This window comes from Podarcis muralis, chromosome 6 (genome assembly GCF_964188315.1).
Source record: "Podarcis muralis chromosome 6, rPodMur119.hap1.1, whole genome shotgun sequence".
In the NCBI taxonomy this organism is placed as follows: Eukaryota; Metazoa; Chordata; class Lepidosauria; order Squamata; family Lacertidae; genus Podarcis; species Podarcis muralis.
Window position 1 is genome coordinate 100,386,649 of NC_135660.1, and position 16,067 is coordinate 100,402,715.

General features: G+C 44.3%; 1 protein-coding gene across 4 annotated transcripts in view; it reads left to right on the plus strand.

Annotated features, from left to right (window-relative positions):
- MRPS35 (mitochondrial ribosomal protein S35) overlaps window positions 1-13,044 on the plus strand; it is a 30,497-nt gene extending 17,453 nt beyond the window's left edge. For 3 of the 4 annotated variants that reach the window (XM_077930831.1, XM_077930829.1, XM_077930830.1), the window contains one exon: window positions 12,645-13,044. In XM_077930831.1, coding sequence (XP_077786957.1) covers window positions 12,645-12,923 — 279 coding nt within the window. In that variant the 3' untranslated portion in view covers window positions 12,924-13,044. Of the gene's footprint in view, window positions 1-5; window positions 3,887-12,644 lie in introns of those variants that run through there. The other variant, XR_013393339.1, reaches the window with a different exon arrangement.
- The last annotated feature ends 3,023 nt before the right edge of the window (window positions 13,045-16,067 follow it).

Genomic DNA, 16,067 nt, shown 5'->3' on the forward strand with positions numbered 1-16,067 from the left:
TAAGAATTGATGCATGACATTTGTGACAGCCAAGCTTGACTTAAAATGTGTAACATTTATTTGATTAGATGTTGTTCACAAATAAAATGGCTTATTTACATTGATGGTAGAGAGGAATTATTTGAACACCTATATTGATGTGCTTGAAGAAACTGAAATTGACCAATTCTATGAAGACTTACAACACCTTATAGAAGTGACACCAAAGAAGGATGTTCTTCTCATTATAGGGGATTGGAATGCTAAAGTAGGGAGGCAAGAGATAAAAGGTACAACTGGCAAGTTTGGCCTTGGAGATCAAAATGAAGTAGGGCAAAGGCTAATAGAGTTCTGTCAAGAGAACAAGCTGGTCATCACAAACACGCTTTTCCAACAACACAAGAGACGACTCTACACATGGACATCACCAGATGGGCAGCATCGAAATCAGATTGATTATATTCTCTGCAGCCAAAGATGGAGAAGCTCTATACAGTCAGCAAAAACAAGACCTGGAGCTGACTGTGGCTCAGATCATCAGCTTCTTATAGCAAAATTCAAGCTTAAACTGAAGAAAGTAGGAAAAACCACTGGGCCCGTAAGATACAATCTAAGTCAGATCCCTTATGAATACACAGTGGAAGTGAGGAACAGGTTTAAGGATTTAGATTTGGTGGACAGAGTGCCTGAAGAACTATGGATTGAGGCTCGTAACATTGTACAGGAGGCAGCAACGAAAACCATCCCAATGAAAAGGAAATGCAAGAAAGCAAAGTGGCTGTCCAATGAGGCCTTACAAATAGCGGGGGAGAGAAGGCAAGCAAAATGGGAGGGAGATAGTGAAAGATACAGGAAACTGAATGCAGATTTCCAAAGAATAGCAAGGAGAGACAAGAAGGCCTTCTTAAACGAGCAATGCAAACAAATAGAGGAAAACAACAGAATGGGAAGAACCAGAGATCTGTTCAAGAAAATTGGAGATATGAAAGGAACATTTTGTACAAAGATTACCATAATAAAGGACAAAAGTGGTAAGGACCTAACAGAAGCAGAAGACATCAAGAAGAGGTGGCAAGAATACACAGAGGAATTATACCAGAAAGATATGGATGGCTCGTACACCCCAGGTAGTGTGGTTGCTGACCTTGAGCCAGACATCCTGGAAAGTGAAGTCAAATGGGCCTTAGAAAGCACTGCAAATAACAAGGCCAGCGGAAGTGATGGTATTCCAGCTGAACTATTTAAAAATTTAAAAGATGATGCTGTTAAGGTGCTACACTCAATATGCCAGCAAATTTGGAAAACTCAGCAGTGGCCAGAGGATTGGAGAAGATCAGTCTACATCCCAATCCCAAAGAAGGGCAGTGCCAAAGAATGCTCCAACTACCGCACAATTGCACTCATTTCACACGCTAGCAAGGTTATGCTTAAAATTCTACAAGGAAGGCTCAAGCAGTATGTGGATCGAGAACTCCCAGAAGTGCAAGCTGGATTTAGAAGAGGCAGAGGAACCAGAGACCAAATTGCAAACATGTGCTGGATTATGGAGAAAGCTAGAGAGTTCCAGAAAGACATCTACTTCTGCTTCATTGACTATGCAAAAGCCTTTGTGTCGACCACAGCAAACTATGGCAAGTTCTTAAAGAAATGGGAGTGCCTGATCACCTCATCTGTCTCCTGAGAAATCTCTATGTGGGACAAGAAGCTACAGTTAGAACTGGATATGGAACAACTGATTGGTTCAAAATTGGGAAAGGAGTACGACAAGGCTGTATTTTGTCTCCCTGCTTATTTAATTTATATGCAGAATACATCATGCGAAAGGCTGGGCTGGATGAATCCCAAGCTGGAATTAAGATTGCCGGAAGAAATATCAACAACCTCAGATATGCAGATGACACAACCTTGATGGCAGAAAGTGAGGAGGAATTAAAGAACCTTTTAATGAGGGTGAAAGAGGAGAGCGCAAAATATGGTCTGAAGCTCAACATCAAAAAAACGAAGATCATGGCCACGGGTCCCATCACCTGGCAAATAGAAGGGGAAGAAATGGAGGCAGTGAGAGATTTTACTTTCTTGGGCTCCATGATCACTGCAGATGGTGACAGCAGTCACAAAATTAAAAGACGCCTGCTTCTTGGGAGAAGGGCAATGACAGGCCTAGACAGCATCTTGAGAAGTAGAGACGTCACCTTGCCAACAAAGGTTCATATAGTTAAAGCCATGGATTTCCCAGTAGTGTTGTATGGAAGTGAGAGCTGGACCATAAAGAAGGCTGATCGCCGAAGAATTGATGCTTTTGAACTATGGTGCTGGAGAAGACTCTTGAGAGTCCCATGGACTGCAAGAAGATCAAACGCATCCATTCTTAAGGAAATCAGCCCTGAGTGCTCACTGGAAGGACAGATCGTGAAGCTGTGGCTCCAGTACTTTGGCCACCTCATGAGAAGAGAAGACTCCCTGGAGAAGACACTGATGCTGGGAAAGATGGAGGGCACAAGGAGAAGGGGGCGACAGAGGACGAGATGGTTGGATAGTGTTTTCGAGGTTACCAGCATGAGTTTGACCAAGCTGCGGGAGGTAGTGGAGGACAGAGGTGCCTGGCGTGCTCTGGTCCATGGGGTCACGAAGAGTCGGACACGACTAAACGACTAAACAACAACAACATTGATGTGCTTGTGTGTTGGGTCAAAGCTATTGTTTTCCACAGATGGTATGTTAATACAGTGAAAAACTTTATATCTTTTTCAAACATTGAGCAAAGTTCCATCTTACAGGTCCTCTTTTTTATGTGCACAGATCAGTACATGTTGAATGCACCAGAACTGAAACGGGGGCAAGAAAGGGAAGCTGCTCAGTTGTAGAGTGTTTGCTTTTCATGCAGGAAATCCCAGGTTCAGTCCCCAGTATCTCCAGGCTGGGCTGGGGAAGACTCTTGCCTGAAACCCTGGAGCCTCTGCCAGTCAATATAGACAATACTGAGGCCAATTGGCAAATGGACTGTCTCAGTATACGGCAATTTCCTTTGAGTGGCCAACCTGTGGCCCTCAGCTGAATCAGCTTTCATCATTCCTGGCCATTGGCTACACTGGCTGGGGCTGGTGAGTCCAGCAATATCTGGAGGGTAGCAGACTAATGACCCCTGCAGTGGGGCTTCCTGTCATTTGAAAGCAGCCAGTGTCTGCTAATCAGGATTTGTTGTGCTTATTTCTGTCTGATATGCACAGATCTGAGGTAAGTGGTAAAGCAGTAGCTCTAGCTTAGTGTTGTACACGGACCATGAATGAGCCAACGTCTTGGGCCTCTCTCTCTAAGTATAATACCTGCCTTGGTGGTCTACGGGATTACTACGGAAATCAGTGTGGAGTGCTTAGAGCACTAAGAAGAAAAATTATGGCTGTTTCAACAGACAATTTGCTTACCTAGTTTGTCAGATGAAATGATGGCTATTAGGGACATTTATGTTCCTGTGTTTGTCAACTTGGGAGTGGGCACATCCCCATCAGCCCCACCCTTAGTCTTTGTGCAGAGAATGGGACCATCTGTCATATGGAGCCTTCAAAGGTTTCCTCGCATCCTGGAAACCCCAATTATGCTGAGTCATGGGTTGTGTGGGAACCTTGGCATGCACAGCTGCACACACACAGTTTCCATCCTAACAGGAAGATGTGCTCTTTGTGCAAAGGTGAAGTGGAGCTCTTGGTGGATCCCCACTCCCTGCTTCCATGTTGACAAACAAAATTAGCATTGATGACTGAACAGGTCTATAGCATTCATGAAAATTAGTGGCGGGACATCTGTACTATGATGTCCTCAGTGCTACACAGTCACTAAATACATTTTAATCTGTTTAGGGCACTATGGAAAAGCTGAGGTAGGAAGACTCTTGATTCTGTTTCTTGCCCAGGTAAATCTCCTCAGCAATGGCCCGCCTCTTCCCTCAGTAGTGCTTCAGCGAAAGGGAGAAGAGATATGGGGATGAGGACGGTGACCTGAGGGAATAAATAGCAGCATATCAATGGAGCTCCAGTGTGTTGTGCCACTTAGTTGATATGGGGCTCGGCCTCTGGAAGTCCTGTCACTTTACATGAACAGTGTCTCCTGTCAGACACCCCAACACTCTTTCTTGCAATACATTGAAGGAGAAAATAGGCTGTCTTTCAGTGCCAGCGTTTTAATTGTTGATCTTCTCACTAAGGTGCTCAGTATTGAGAAGTCCTGGGAAACGGTGTTAACTGATGTTAACTGTTTAACCGTACTTCCTTCAACTGAGGAATTTTTAGAAACATAAACACTAATGCTTTAGTATTTTGAAAACCTATAAAGTTGGGTGAAGGTGAATTGTTCCCAATTCATAGGTGTCTGTAGCCATTCAGACACTGATTCTAAGTATGCTGGAAGCTCAAAGGGGTTATTAATTCCAGATGAACACATCTGTCCTTGACTCTAGCATTACTCAGTGATGGAAGACTTAGCCATATGATATTGCTTGTGTGAGTGCTTGGTGTGTATTGAATACACACAAGTCCCATACCCTTTTATTACCTTTCAACTTCCACATAAATACTTAATAACCTCGTCAGTTGTAATTGTCTTTGATTTCAATGAAAAATGCATGGCCTGCTGCAACACATTGGATTTTTTTTTCCATGAACGGTTGATCCCTCCGAAGGAAGCGTGTTCAGTAGCATTTTTCGCAACTTCATACAAGTGTTTCTTAATCTTAATTCTTAATCTCTGAAATTTTAAAATGGCAGGGGGGAACTCATCCCTTGGTAAGGACATCAGTACTCTCAGTTGGTCAACAAAATAGAATCATAGAGTTGGAATAGACCACAAGGGCCATCGAGTCCAACCCCCTGCCAAGCAGGAAACACCATCAGAGCACTCCTGACATATGGTTGTCAAGCCTCTGCTTAAAGACCTCCAAAGACGGAGACTCCACCACACTCCTTGGCAGCAAATTCCACTGTCGAACAGCTCTTACTGTCAGGAAGTTCCTCCTAATGTTTAGGTGGAATCTTCTTTCTTGTAGTTTGGATCCATTGCTCCGTGTCCGCTTCTCTGGAGCAGCAGAAAACAACCTTTCTCCCTCCTCTATATGACATCCTTTTATATATTTGAACATGGCTATCATATCACCCCTTAACCTCCTCTTCTCCAGGCTAAACATGCCCAGCTCCCTTAGCCGTTCCTCATAAGGCATCGTTTCCAGGCCTTTGACCATTTTTGTTGCCCTCCTCTGGACACGTTCCAGTTTGTCAGTGTCCTTCTTGAACTGTGGTGCCCAGAACTGGACACAGTACTCCAGGCGAGGTCTGACCAGAGCAGAATACAGTGGCACTATTACTTCCCTTGATCTAGATGCTATACTCCTATTGATGCAGCCCAGAATTGCATTGGCTTTTTTAGCTGCCGCGTCACACTGTTGGCTCATGTCAAGTTTGTGGTCAACCAAGACTCCTAGATCCTTTTCACATGTACTGCTCTCAAGCCAGGTGTCCCCCATCTTGTATTTGTGCCTCTCATTTTTTTTGCCCAAGTGCAATACTTTACATTTCTCCCTGTTAAAGTTCATCTTGCTTGTTTTGGCCCAGTTCTCTAATCTGTCAAGGTCGTTTTGAAGTGTGATCCTGTCCTCTGGGGTTTTAGCCACCCCTCCCAGTTTGGTGTCATCTGCAAATTTGATCAGGATGCCCTTGAGTCCATCATCCAAGTCGTTGTTGGATGATTAATAGGATTTAAACAGAATAATCTGAAAGCAAGTATGTTGGATAGGAGCATAGTTAAATCCTTCATTTACGTAGCTATGAAACCTACTTTGTGATCTTGGGGTAAATTGGGGCCAAACTAGTCAAGACTGTAGGATATTTGTGATCAGATCTCCTATGGGTTTTCTTAAAGCTTGAAATCTGTTTTGGTTGCCCAAATCAGATCAAACAGAGAGCAGAGTTAACTCTCTTCCCCTGTGCTATTTTTCTGATCTAAAATCTCCTTTCACACCCAAAGCTGCTATCTATCCAAGGGTGGAAAGCATACAGGCTACCATAGAAAATCAGCATGTGAGGGAGATGTGCTCTAGCTGTCCTTCTCCCTTGCTATTTTTCTGTCTGAAGGGAATCATCTGTGGAGTTGCTCAGTCATCTGAGCTGTAGTCTGAAGTGATGCATCCCATGTGGTTGTGAGGATAAAACAAGGTCTCCATCTAGGCCAACCTGAGCTCTTTGGACAAGTAATAATTTCTCACACATACACTATTTACGTAATCCTTCCAGCAACCCTCTTGGAGACTCCAAATTATCCCCATGTTGAAAATGTCAGACTGAGGCTGCTGGCAGCAGCTTCTTCTAAGGCCAACCAGAGAGTTCATGGCAAGAGCAAGATCTGAATAGGGGAGTCACTTCCCGATTCACATCTTAGTTTCTGAGCCAGTGTAGTGCAGAAGAGAAAGGCGTGGATACAAACACAAGATGGTATCTAGTCTTACTGAGAAAGAAAACAGAACAGTTTCAATTCAGACATAGGTCTGGTAAGAATAGATTTAAGAATATGTAGGTGTAGTATCAAAGATCTAAGACAACATGATGCAATGGATAGAGCCTTTCCAACTTGTTCCTCTCCCATTGCTGTTAGTTCTGGAAAGCTTTGTTAGATTAGTTTAAATGCTGTCCTTTACGATGGATGCACGACTAAAGAAATTAAACTTTTCTGGAGTCTATGGATTATCAATGATAGTTAAGTGGGAATAACAGAGAGAGAGGCTGCTGTGGATATTGGCTTTGTTTTTCATAGAACTGTAGAGTTGGAAGGGACTCCGAGAGTCATCTAGTCCAGCCTCCTGCAATGCAAGAATCTCAACTGAAACATCCCTGACACTTTCTATTCTACACATCCTGGTGCTCAGTTCTGATGTGGCTGTAGGTGAAAGTGAAATACTTTCAAAAGATAGAAAGGTATTGCTGGGCAAGAACTGAGAAGATTTGGGTCCTTTGTCCAAGCCTTTTAGTTAGCTTTGTGTGTATTTTTATTTTTGTCTTCTGCGTACCTTGTGTTGGGGCTTTCCCATTTGAATCTTTTCGGCAGCCACATGCTTCCCTTTGGTCTGAAGGGGGCTTTTGTATGCAGTCCTGTGAGCATCCTTGGAACTCTCTGCACAGTATAATAAATTAATTAATTAAGCGGGTGGTTGCCAAACAACTCCAAGCACACCTGGAGGATGCGGACCATTTGGATCCCTTCCAATCGGGATTCAGGCCTCACCATGGGACTGAAACTGCCTTGGCCGCACTGGTTGATGATCTCCGCGGGCTAGGGACAAAGGTGAGAGCTGTTTCCTAGTTCTGCTGGATCTCTCAGTGGCGTTTGACACCATCGACCATAACATCCTTCTGGACCGTCTTGAGGGGCTGGGAGCTGGGGGCACTGTTATACGGTGGTTCCGCTCCTTTCTCCTGGGCCGTGTCCAGAAAGTGGTGGTGGGGGATGAGTGTTCAGACCCCTGGGCCCTCACTTGTGGGGTGCCTCAGGGTTCCGTCCTCTCCCCCATAATATCTATATGAAGCCGCTGGGAGAGATCATCAGGGGGTTTGGGCTGGGTGTTCATCAGTATGCAGATGACACCCAGCTCTACCTCTCCTTTAAATCAGAACCAGTGAAGGCGGTGAAGGTCCTGTGTGAGTGCCTGGAGGCTGTTGGAGGATGGATGGCGGCTAACAGATTGAGGTTGAATCCTGACAAGACAGAAGTACTGTTTTTGGGGGACAGGGGGCAGGCGGGTGTGGGGGATTCCCTGGTCCTGAATGGGGTAACTGTGCCCCTGAAGGACCAGGTGTGCAGCCTTGGAGTCATTTTGGACTCACAGCTGTCCATGGAGGCACTGGTTAATTCTGTGTCCAGGGCAGCTGTCTACCAGCTCCACCTGGTACGCAGGCTAAGACCCTACGTGCCCACGGACTGTCTTGCCAGAGTGGTGCATGCTCTAGTTATCTCACGCTTGGACTACTGCAACACGCTCTATGTGTGCCTACCTTTGAAGGTGACCCGGAAACTGCAATTAATTCAGAATGCGGCAGCTAGACTGGTGACTGGGAGTGGCCGCCGGGACCACATAACACCGGTTCTGAGAGATCTGCATTGGCTCCCAGTACGTTTCCGAGCACAATTCAAAGTGTTGGTGCTGACCTTTAAAGCCCTAAACGGCCTCGGTGCTGTATACCTGAAGGAGCGTCTCCACCCCCATCGTTCAGCCCGGACACTGGGATCCAGCGCCGAGGGCCTTCTGGCGGTTCCTTCATTGCGAGAAGTAAGGTTACAGGGAACCAGGCAGAGGGCCTTCTTGGTAGTGGCGCCTGCCCTGTGGAATGCCCTCCCAGCAGATGTCAAAGCAATAAACAACTATTTTACTTTTAAAAGACAACTGAAGGCAGCCCTCTTTAGGGAAGTTTTTAATGTTCGATGCTGTACTGTTTTTAATATTCAGTTGGAAGCCGCCCAGAGTGGCTGGGGAAACGCAGCCAGATGGACGGGGTATAAATAATAAATTATTATTATTATATTATTATTATTAATTAATTACATAATTAGAAACAGGATTTCCAGTCCCATAGGTGGGACACATGTAGAAGCCCCCTTCGGACTTGCATGTTCAACACAAAGTTTTGAAAGGAGGTGGTGCGCTGAGGGACGGTGAAGAGGTGGGGCTTGTTTCCTTTTAACCTTACTCAGTTTAAATACCTGAAGAGGGCTGCAGTTTAATAATGAATCTGAAAAAATGTGTGTTAAGGTGCTACTGTAACCATATATATCACCTTTCAGCTTTGTCACAATCTCTAAAGTGATGTACAACCTAAAAATAAAATAATCCAAAATAAAAACTCAGAACTTTAGCAAAGCAACATGGAAGCTATTAAAAGGTAAAACCAGAAATGCTGCCAATGCCTGTGGCACAAAACTCTACACTTCACATCTTAATCATGGTGCACCAAAGGCTTGGGAGAACATAGGAGTCTTAAATTTGCATTGAAATATAGGCACCATCAGTCATAGAGGGAATGGAATTCCCTCTGGAATTCCATTCCAGAGAGTCTGGGAGCTGCAATAAAAAAGACCTGGTCTTGACTTAGTATCCCTTTTACTTCTAAGGGGGGATGCCTCACCACATTCTTCATATACAGATAAGATCTTATGGAAGTTGGTATTCCTTCTAAAATGCCCCAGATTTCAGGCTATTTGGGGCTTTAGAAAGCAAAAACCAGCATTTTGACCTATGTTCGGAGATAAACTGGCTGCTAGGGAAGATTTTTAGATGCTGGACAAATGTGATTGACTTTACAAAATTAACAGGCAGAGACATTTTTAACCTGCTGAAGGTTCTGAGCAATATGCAGATGCATCACTGAATAAAACATAGTATGACCTGATCATGATCAAAGCATGGAAAACTTTGAAAGGATCAGGTTTTCTCTGGGACAGCTGGAAAAGATAAATCAGGCCATGTATGCTGCTGCTCAGCAACCCATAATAAGTCCAGATCGGAAAGAACTCCCTCCCCTCAAGCTGCATACCTGATCTTTTTGAATACGTGCAACTTCATCCATAGTAGACTGAAAGCAAATTCCACATAACCTAATAATAGTATGACTACCTTGTCTGGTTTGAGCTTCAGTTCACTGGTCCCCAGCCAGACTGTTAGAGATTCCAGGCGCCAGTATTATCCCCTGCCTTATCTGGGTTAGATGGAAAAGAAAGAGAATTGGATGTCATTGGCATACTAATGAGACCTCACTCCAAACCTCCAAATGACCTTGCTTGCAGTCTCAAGTAGATCTGCTTTCCCCAAGCTGATATCCTCTACCTGCTTTGGACTACAGATCACAGCATCCTTAACCATTGGCCCTGCTAGGCAGAGCTAATGGGAGTTGTAGTCCAAAATGTCTGGTGGGCACCTGGTTGGGGAAAAGTGATGTTAAACTATGTTGGGGAAAAGATGAAACTGTGAAAACTTACAGCAACTGTGGCATGGAGTATCAAACAACCCTCCCAAAGTTGCTTGCTAGATAAAAATGAAGTCACTAGAAAACAATGCCTCCAGTTCCAACAGCAGGGAAACTTGAAGCTGTCAAAAACAGGACAACAGACTTGCCTGTATGAGAGACTTAGAGAGGAGCAGCTGGAACCACTCTAGGACAGTGTTAGATACTTCCTGATTTCAAGAAGTTAATAGCTAGGGCAGGTGCGGGCTTTTCTTGTCACGTGGGGCTACCTTTGAAGGTAACTTGGAAACTAGAGCTAATCCAGAATGTGGCAGCTAGACTGGTGACTGGGAGTGGCTGCTGAGATCATATAACACTGGTCTTAAAGGATCTACACTGGCTCCCAGTATGTTTCTGAGCACAATCCAAAGTGTTGGTTCTGACCTTGAAAGCCTTAAACGGTCTCGGTCCTGTATACCTCAAGGAGCATCTCCACCCCCATCGTTCTGCCCGGACACTGAGGTCCAGCTCCAACGTCCTTCTGGCGGTTCCCTCACTGCGAGATGTGAGGTTACAGGGAATCAGGCAGAGGGCCTTCTCAGTAGTGGCACCCACCCTGTGGAACACCCATCAGATGTCAGGGAAATAAACAGCTACAGTGGACGCTCAGGTTGCGAACATGATCCATGCAGGAAGCACGTTCGCAACCTGCAGCGCCGCGTCTGGGCACGCACAGGTTGTGATTCAGCACTTATGCTCAAAGCACGATTTAGAGCTTTGCGCAAGCACCGAAACCCGGAAGTAACCTGTTCCGGTACTCCGGGTTCGGAGCAGTGCACAACCCAAAATCGCGCAACCCAAAGCATCTGTAACCCAAGGTATGACACTATCTGACTTGTAGAAGACATCTGAAGGCAGCCCTGTATGGGAAATTTTTTATGTGTGATGTTTTATTATGTTTTTATATGTGTTCGAAGCCATGCTGTGTGACTGGGGCAACCCTGCTGGATCAGAGCAGAGGCTCATCTTGTCCAGCTTCCTGTTTTCACAATGGCCCCACTTGAGTATTGGATGCTCGAAAGCAGGTCCTGTCTGGTAGTGCTGATATACAGGCTGCTCCTCTGTTATTTTGTCACGTTTTTATTCCACTCATCCTGCAAGAAGTTCCTTGTGTATGGCTGCTTCCAATTTAACATCCCAACAAACCTGTGAGATTAAACCAGGCTGGGAAGGTGATTTGTTTGAGGTCACCCATTTGTCCTATGGCTGAATAGGAATTTGACTTCAGGTGACCCGTGGCTCCCAGCTGCTGCACCTCACATCAGCATCCTGCCGAGAAACCACGTTGGGCAGTGATAAGGGTTCCTGCAGAGCTTCCGTGTGGCTTTTGTTTTTTTTCTTTTCTGCCATGTACTAATTCCCTGGAGAGTTCTTGTTGGATTCGTGCTGTGGCACTGAATTTCTCCATATGCCAAAACTTAAAGTGTTGATGGTTTGCTGCCACCCAGTGGCAAAACAAACATTTCCCATTTGCAGAGATTACTAAATATGCCGCATGTTCTTAATGTACAGTGAATGGGTGCAGAATAGCAGAGATATTCTCAGATAGCTACCAGGTCATTGTCTTAGCTCTTCCTATAAAGTTGCATACTCGTGTAGGAAGTAACTATGTGCAAGCACAGTTCAAGGGTGTGGTCATAATGGCTCCATGGAAAGCTTTTGACTTGAACATAGTTTATCAATCTTTAATTGGTAATCTACTAAGGCATTAGTTCGGGGGCTATGGGCATTAAGGTCATACCTAGTTTTGTGATGATTTTGGTTCTGGCATGTTCCTGCAGGTCAGAAGCAATGGCTGAAGGTTATTCTCAGCTATGTTTTAGAACTCCCCACTGAAGGCCCCACCAACAGCCTAATCTTTTATAATTGTAAGATATACATCTATCTTGAGCTGGGCTCAACTCAATATTAAGTTGAGAATGGGTGAGGAAATTTTAGCAATTTTCTGCTGTGAGCTGTTTTTGTTACCAACCCTTTGGAACAGGGTGGGATCTAAATTTAAAACAACAAAAAATTCAGTCAGTTAATGCATATTTGGTCAATTGGCTGTTTCCAAGATAACTGATCAGTTAATTTTTCAGCTAATAAGTATGCTCTATTGAGATAGCTATAGATAGTTGTGATATGTTTAATGCATCTGTTTTTTCAGAAGGAAAACCTTTTATAGAAGTCCTTACCTAAATATAAGTGTGTGCAATGGTGTGGAGGCAGGATGCAGTAACAACTGAGTATACAAACACTTCCGTTTTGAAAAAGACCAGTGGATTTTATCTCACTTTCAGGGAGTGCATCCCCTTTGTCTTTTTCTGTGAGAAACCCGTTTGGTTGTCATAGAATCCCTGCATTTTGCAAAGGATTCTAGAGTGCACACAGAGCCTTGACCAGGACTTTTGCACCTCTGCACGAATGGAGTGTGCATCCTTTTGGCTGCACATCATGATTAATGGTCACACAAGAGAGCTTGTCTACCATTAATGCCCTTCTAAGTGAGAAACTTCTAAAAAGCTTCCAAGGAACACCAGGTTACCTGAAACGCTATTCCTAGAGCTACTGCTCTAGGCCACTGAGTACTATGACTGTGGTATTAAACTTAGTCCTTCACCCTTTCCACTAAAAACTTATTTTTCCTTTCAGAAAACAGAAGAGTGGGAAAAAGAAAAGACGGAGGCTGACATGGAGGAATACATCTGGGAGAACAGCGCCTCTGAGAAGAATGCTTTGGAGACACTGGTTCGAATACGAGCAGGTGACAGAACTGAAGAAGTCAGTAGGCAGGAGCTTCTTGCCTCACAAAAAATTCTGGCCTACAGAAAGTCGGTGGTTGAATTGAAAAATGAAGGAGAAACAGATAAGAACCTTTCTGAGTATAAAAACTCTGTCAGGAGACTACTAAACATGAGTGAGTTGCAGTAAAGAGAACTCTTTCAGGCATCACAGGCCTATGAAGATGTACATCATAAAGTTCAGTGGATCTAATTTAAACCTTCATACTTTCAGCCTGCATTCCCTCCAAATAAAAAGACACTATCCCAGAGCACTGACCAGCTTGACCACAGTTACTCTGTCTTCTCTTCTCCAGTAGTTAGATGTTCAAGGGATCAGCAGGATTGCATTCACCCTGCAAATAATCTGCAGTTGTGTAGCTTTCATGGAAGCCTTATTTCAGCCGTACATGTCTATAACTGCATATAGAACATAGAATCAGAGAGCTGGAAGGGAACCTGAGGATCATCTAGTCCAAACCCCTGCAATGCAGGAATATGCAGCTGTTCCTTATGTGGATGGAACCTGCAACCTTGGCGTTATCAGCAGCACGCTCCAACCAACTGAAATGAAAATCTGTGCAAAAGCCTAAAGCCCAGGGTGGTGGGAGGTGGAGTGGGAATTCCAGTGCCCCCAGTGACTGATTTGGTGATCAGTGTTACACTGGATCCTGTCAGAAAATAAAAGCACAATAGCTGTCTTTCCTGGAAAGCCTTTAAAACCACACACAGAGAGACAATTTGGGGGAGGTATCAGTTGCCGTATCTGGCAAGAATTGCAGAAGCGTTTTTCTCTAAGCAGAGGGAAAGGCAGTGTTAAACTGGCACAGACATTTTTTGAGGGTAAAATGTGGCTGCTGTATTCTCAGGTCTTTGTCTTGAGAGCATGTTGTGGCGGATTATGTCCCAAGGAATGCATTTTTATCTTTTGAAACAAGCTGCTGTTTTCTGTGTTTAAGTTAAGCAGCAGAAAGCCACCATCTCCCCAGTGACAAAGATCAATTTTAGGGGCTGAAATTACCAGGACAGGGTTGCCAATGGCTTTGGGGAAATGGCACCTGCAACTCTCTAAATCACTAATAAAGACACGGGAAGTTGCCCATGGTCTATTCAGTGTGTGTGTGTGTGTGTGTGTGTGTATTTAGTGTAAATAAATTTTTATTTTTCACAGTTACATTTTTACAAATAAAAACAAACCTTCTCTTTGAGATTCTTTAAATCTCTGGACTTCCCTCCATACCCCCTTCTGGTTCCTTATATTAACCAATTTCTTCTGCATATCCATTCTTAAACTTTTTCCATTATTATTTCCCTTAAGTCTAATTTTCTACTGGTTGTAAACATTTACTTAAAACCCTGCCAATGTATCAACTTGTTTACAGTATTTTTGCACAGAAACAGCAAACGATTCCCACTCTTTTTAAAATTTCTTGTTATTGTAGTCTTTGAGCTTTACCGTTAATTTTGCCATTTCTGCATAGTCCATTAGCTTGATCTGCCATTCTTTTGTCGGTGTCTTTTCTTCCTTCCATCTCTGGGCTAACAATATTCGGGCGGCTGTTGTAGCGCACATAAAAATTTTCTTCTGTTCTTTAGGTAGTTCAGTTCCTATCGATCCTAATAAGAAAGCTTCTGGTTTTTTAACAAAAGTTATTTTAAACATTTTCTGCAGCTCATTATAGATCATTTCCCAGAAGCTTTTAATAACCTTACATTCCCACCACATATGATAGAACGTACCCTCCTTTTCTCTGCATTTCCAACACTTATTGGAACTTGTTCTATACATTTTAGCAAGTTTTACCAAGTACCATTAGTACATCATTTTCATATACCGTAATTTTCGCTCCAAAACACGCACTTTTTTGCTCCTAGAAAGTAAGGGAAAATGCCTGTGTGTGTTACGGAGCGAATGCACGGATCGGAGCCATGGCTGCCGTCAGTCAAGCAAAGCGGGAGCCGCTTACACGCTCTACGAGGCTCTCACTTTGCTTGCTTTAAAGTGACCTGGAGCCGGGGAGGAGGGAGGGAAGGAGAGCCATGGCAGCAAAGCCGGCAGCAGCCGCTTACACGGGAGGAGGGACAGACGCTAGCAAAAGTCTGAGCGCTCTCTAAACAGAGCAATGAGGCTGCAGAGGGACGGCAGGAAAGATAAAATTTAAGCAACCAGCAGCAAAATAAAACCAACCTCGAGCTCTGAGCCACGAGCGCAGTGAAAACCAGGAAGTAAAAAAAAAGGCTGGGGAGGGCATGAGGGAGAGGGGAAAACTTCGCAAATCCCTGCGTTGGCAGCTTGTTTACAGGCAGGATAGATTTGAGCAATGTCTGGGTCCTAGTGCCCCTACCGCTTTTTTGTGCTCCATTCTATTGCTGCTGGTGGCTGCTTATCATTCAGGCTGCAAGGAGGAGCGCTTTTACACAGCTAATGGCGAATCCCCTGCAATCCAAGTCCTCCTCACTTGCTCAAATCTATTCTGCCTCAAAACAAGGAGCGGAAGGAAAAGGCTGCAAACTGTTAAATGGAAAAAAACCCAGGCACAGGGCAAATAACTTAAGTATACCTTTAAAGCAACAGTGCTCTTTCGCTCCCTCCTCCCCGCTCAGCTCACCGAAAAGCTCCTTCTCCACACCCCCCACGCGTGCTCCTTGTCCCTTGAGTTCTTTTCCTTCCCTCCCCACTTAAAACGTGGTTACAAAGCACGGATCCACATGGATCCTCAGGATTTTTGCACTGGGTCACCCCAAATTCACCATCAGATCACATAGCATTTCCATGGCTATAGCCTGCAACAAAACACACACACGCACCCACTGTTTCATGGGGCCGCAATGGCGCAAAAGCATGGATCCTCAGGATTTTTGCATTGGGCTACTCCAAACTCACTGTCAGATCACATGTCTGTGGCCACAGCATGAACCACAAAAATCATACATCCACTGTTTCGTTTAGAATATATATATATATATATATATATATATATATATATGCAGGTTTTGGTGTCCTCGGGTGTCTTCCCGTGTAAAAGTTGGGGTGTCTAGGCGACGTTTCGACGAGGTCTCACTCGTCATCTTCAGGCTGGTGCTTTCGGCTTCTTGTTACTGGAACAGAGCAGGATCTCAGTGTTTGAGTTCCTATAAATACTGTTGAAGGTGTGGTGTATAGCCTCCAATGTTCTGGGCAGAGAGGAGGTTCCCAGGCTAGTGTGCCTTTTCTTCTTTTGTTCCTTAATTACTTGAGGGATATCTTGAGTGATTTCTTGAGTGATATCCTGAATCCCACTTAGGTGGGTCATTA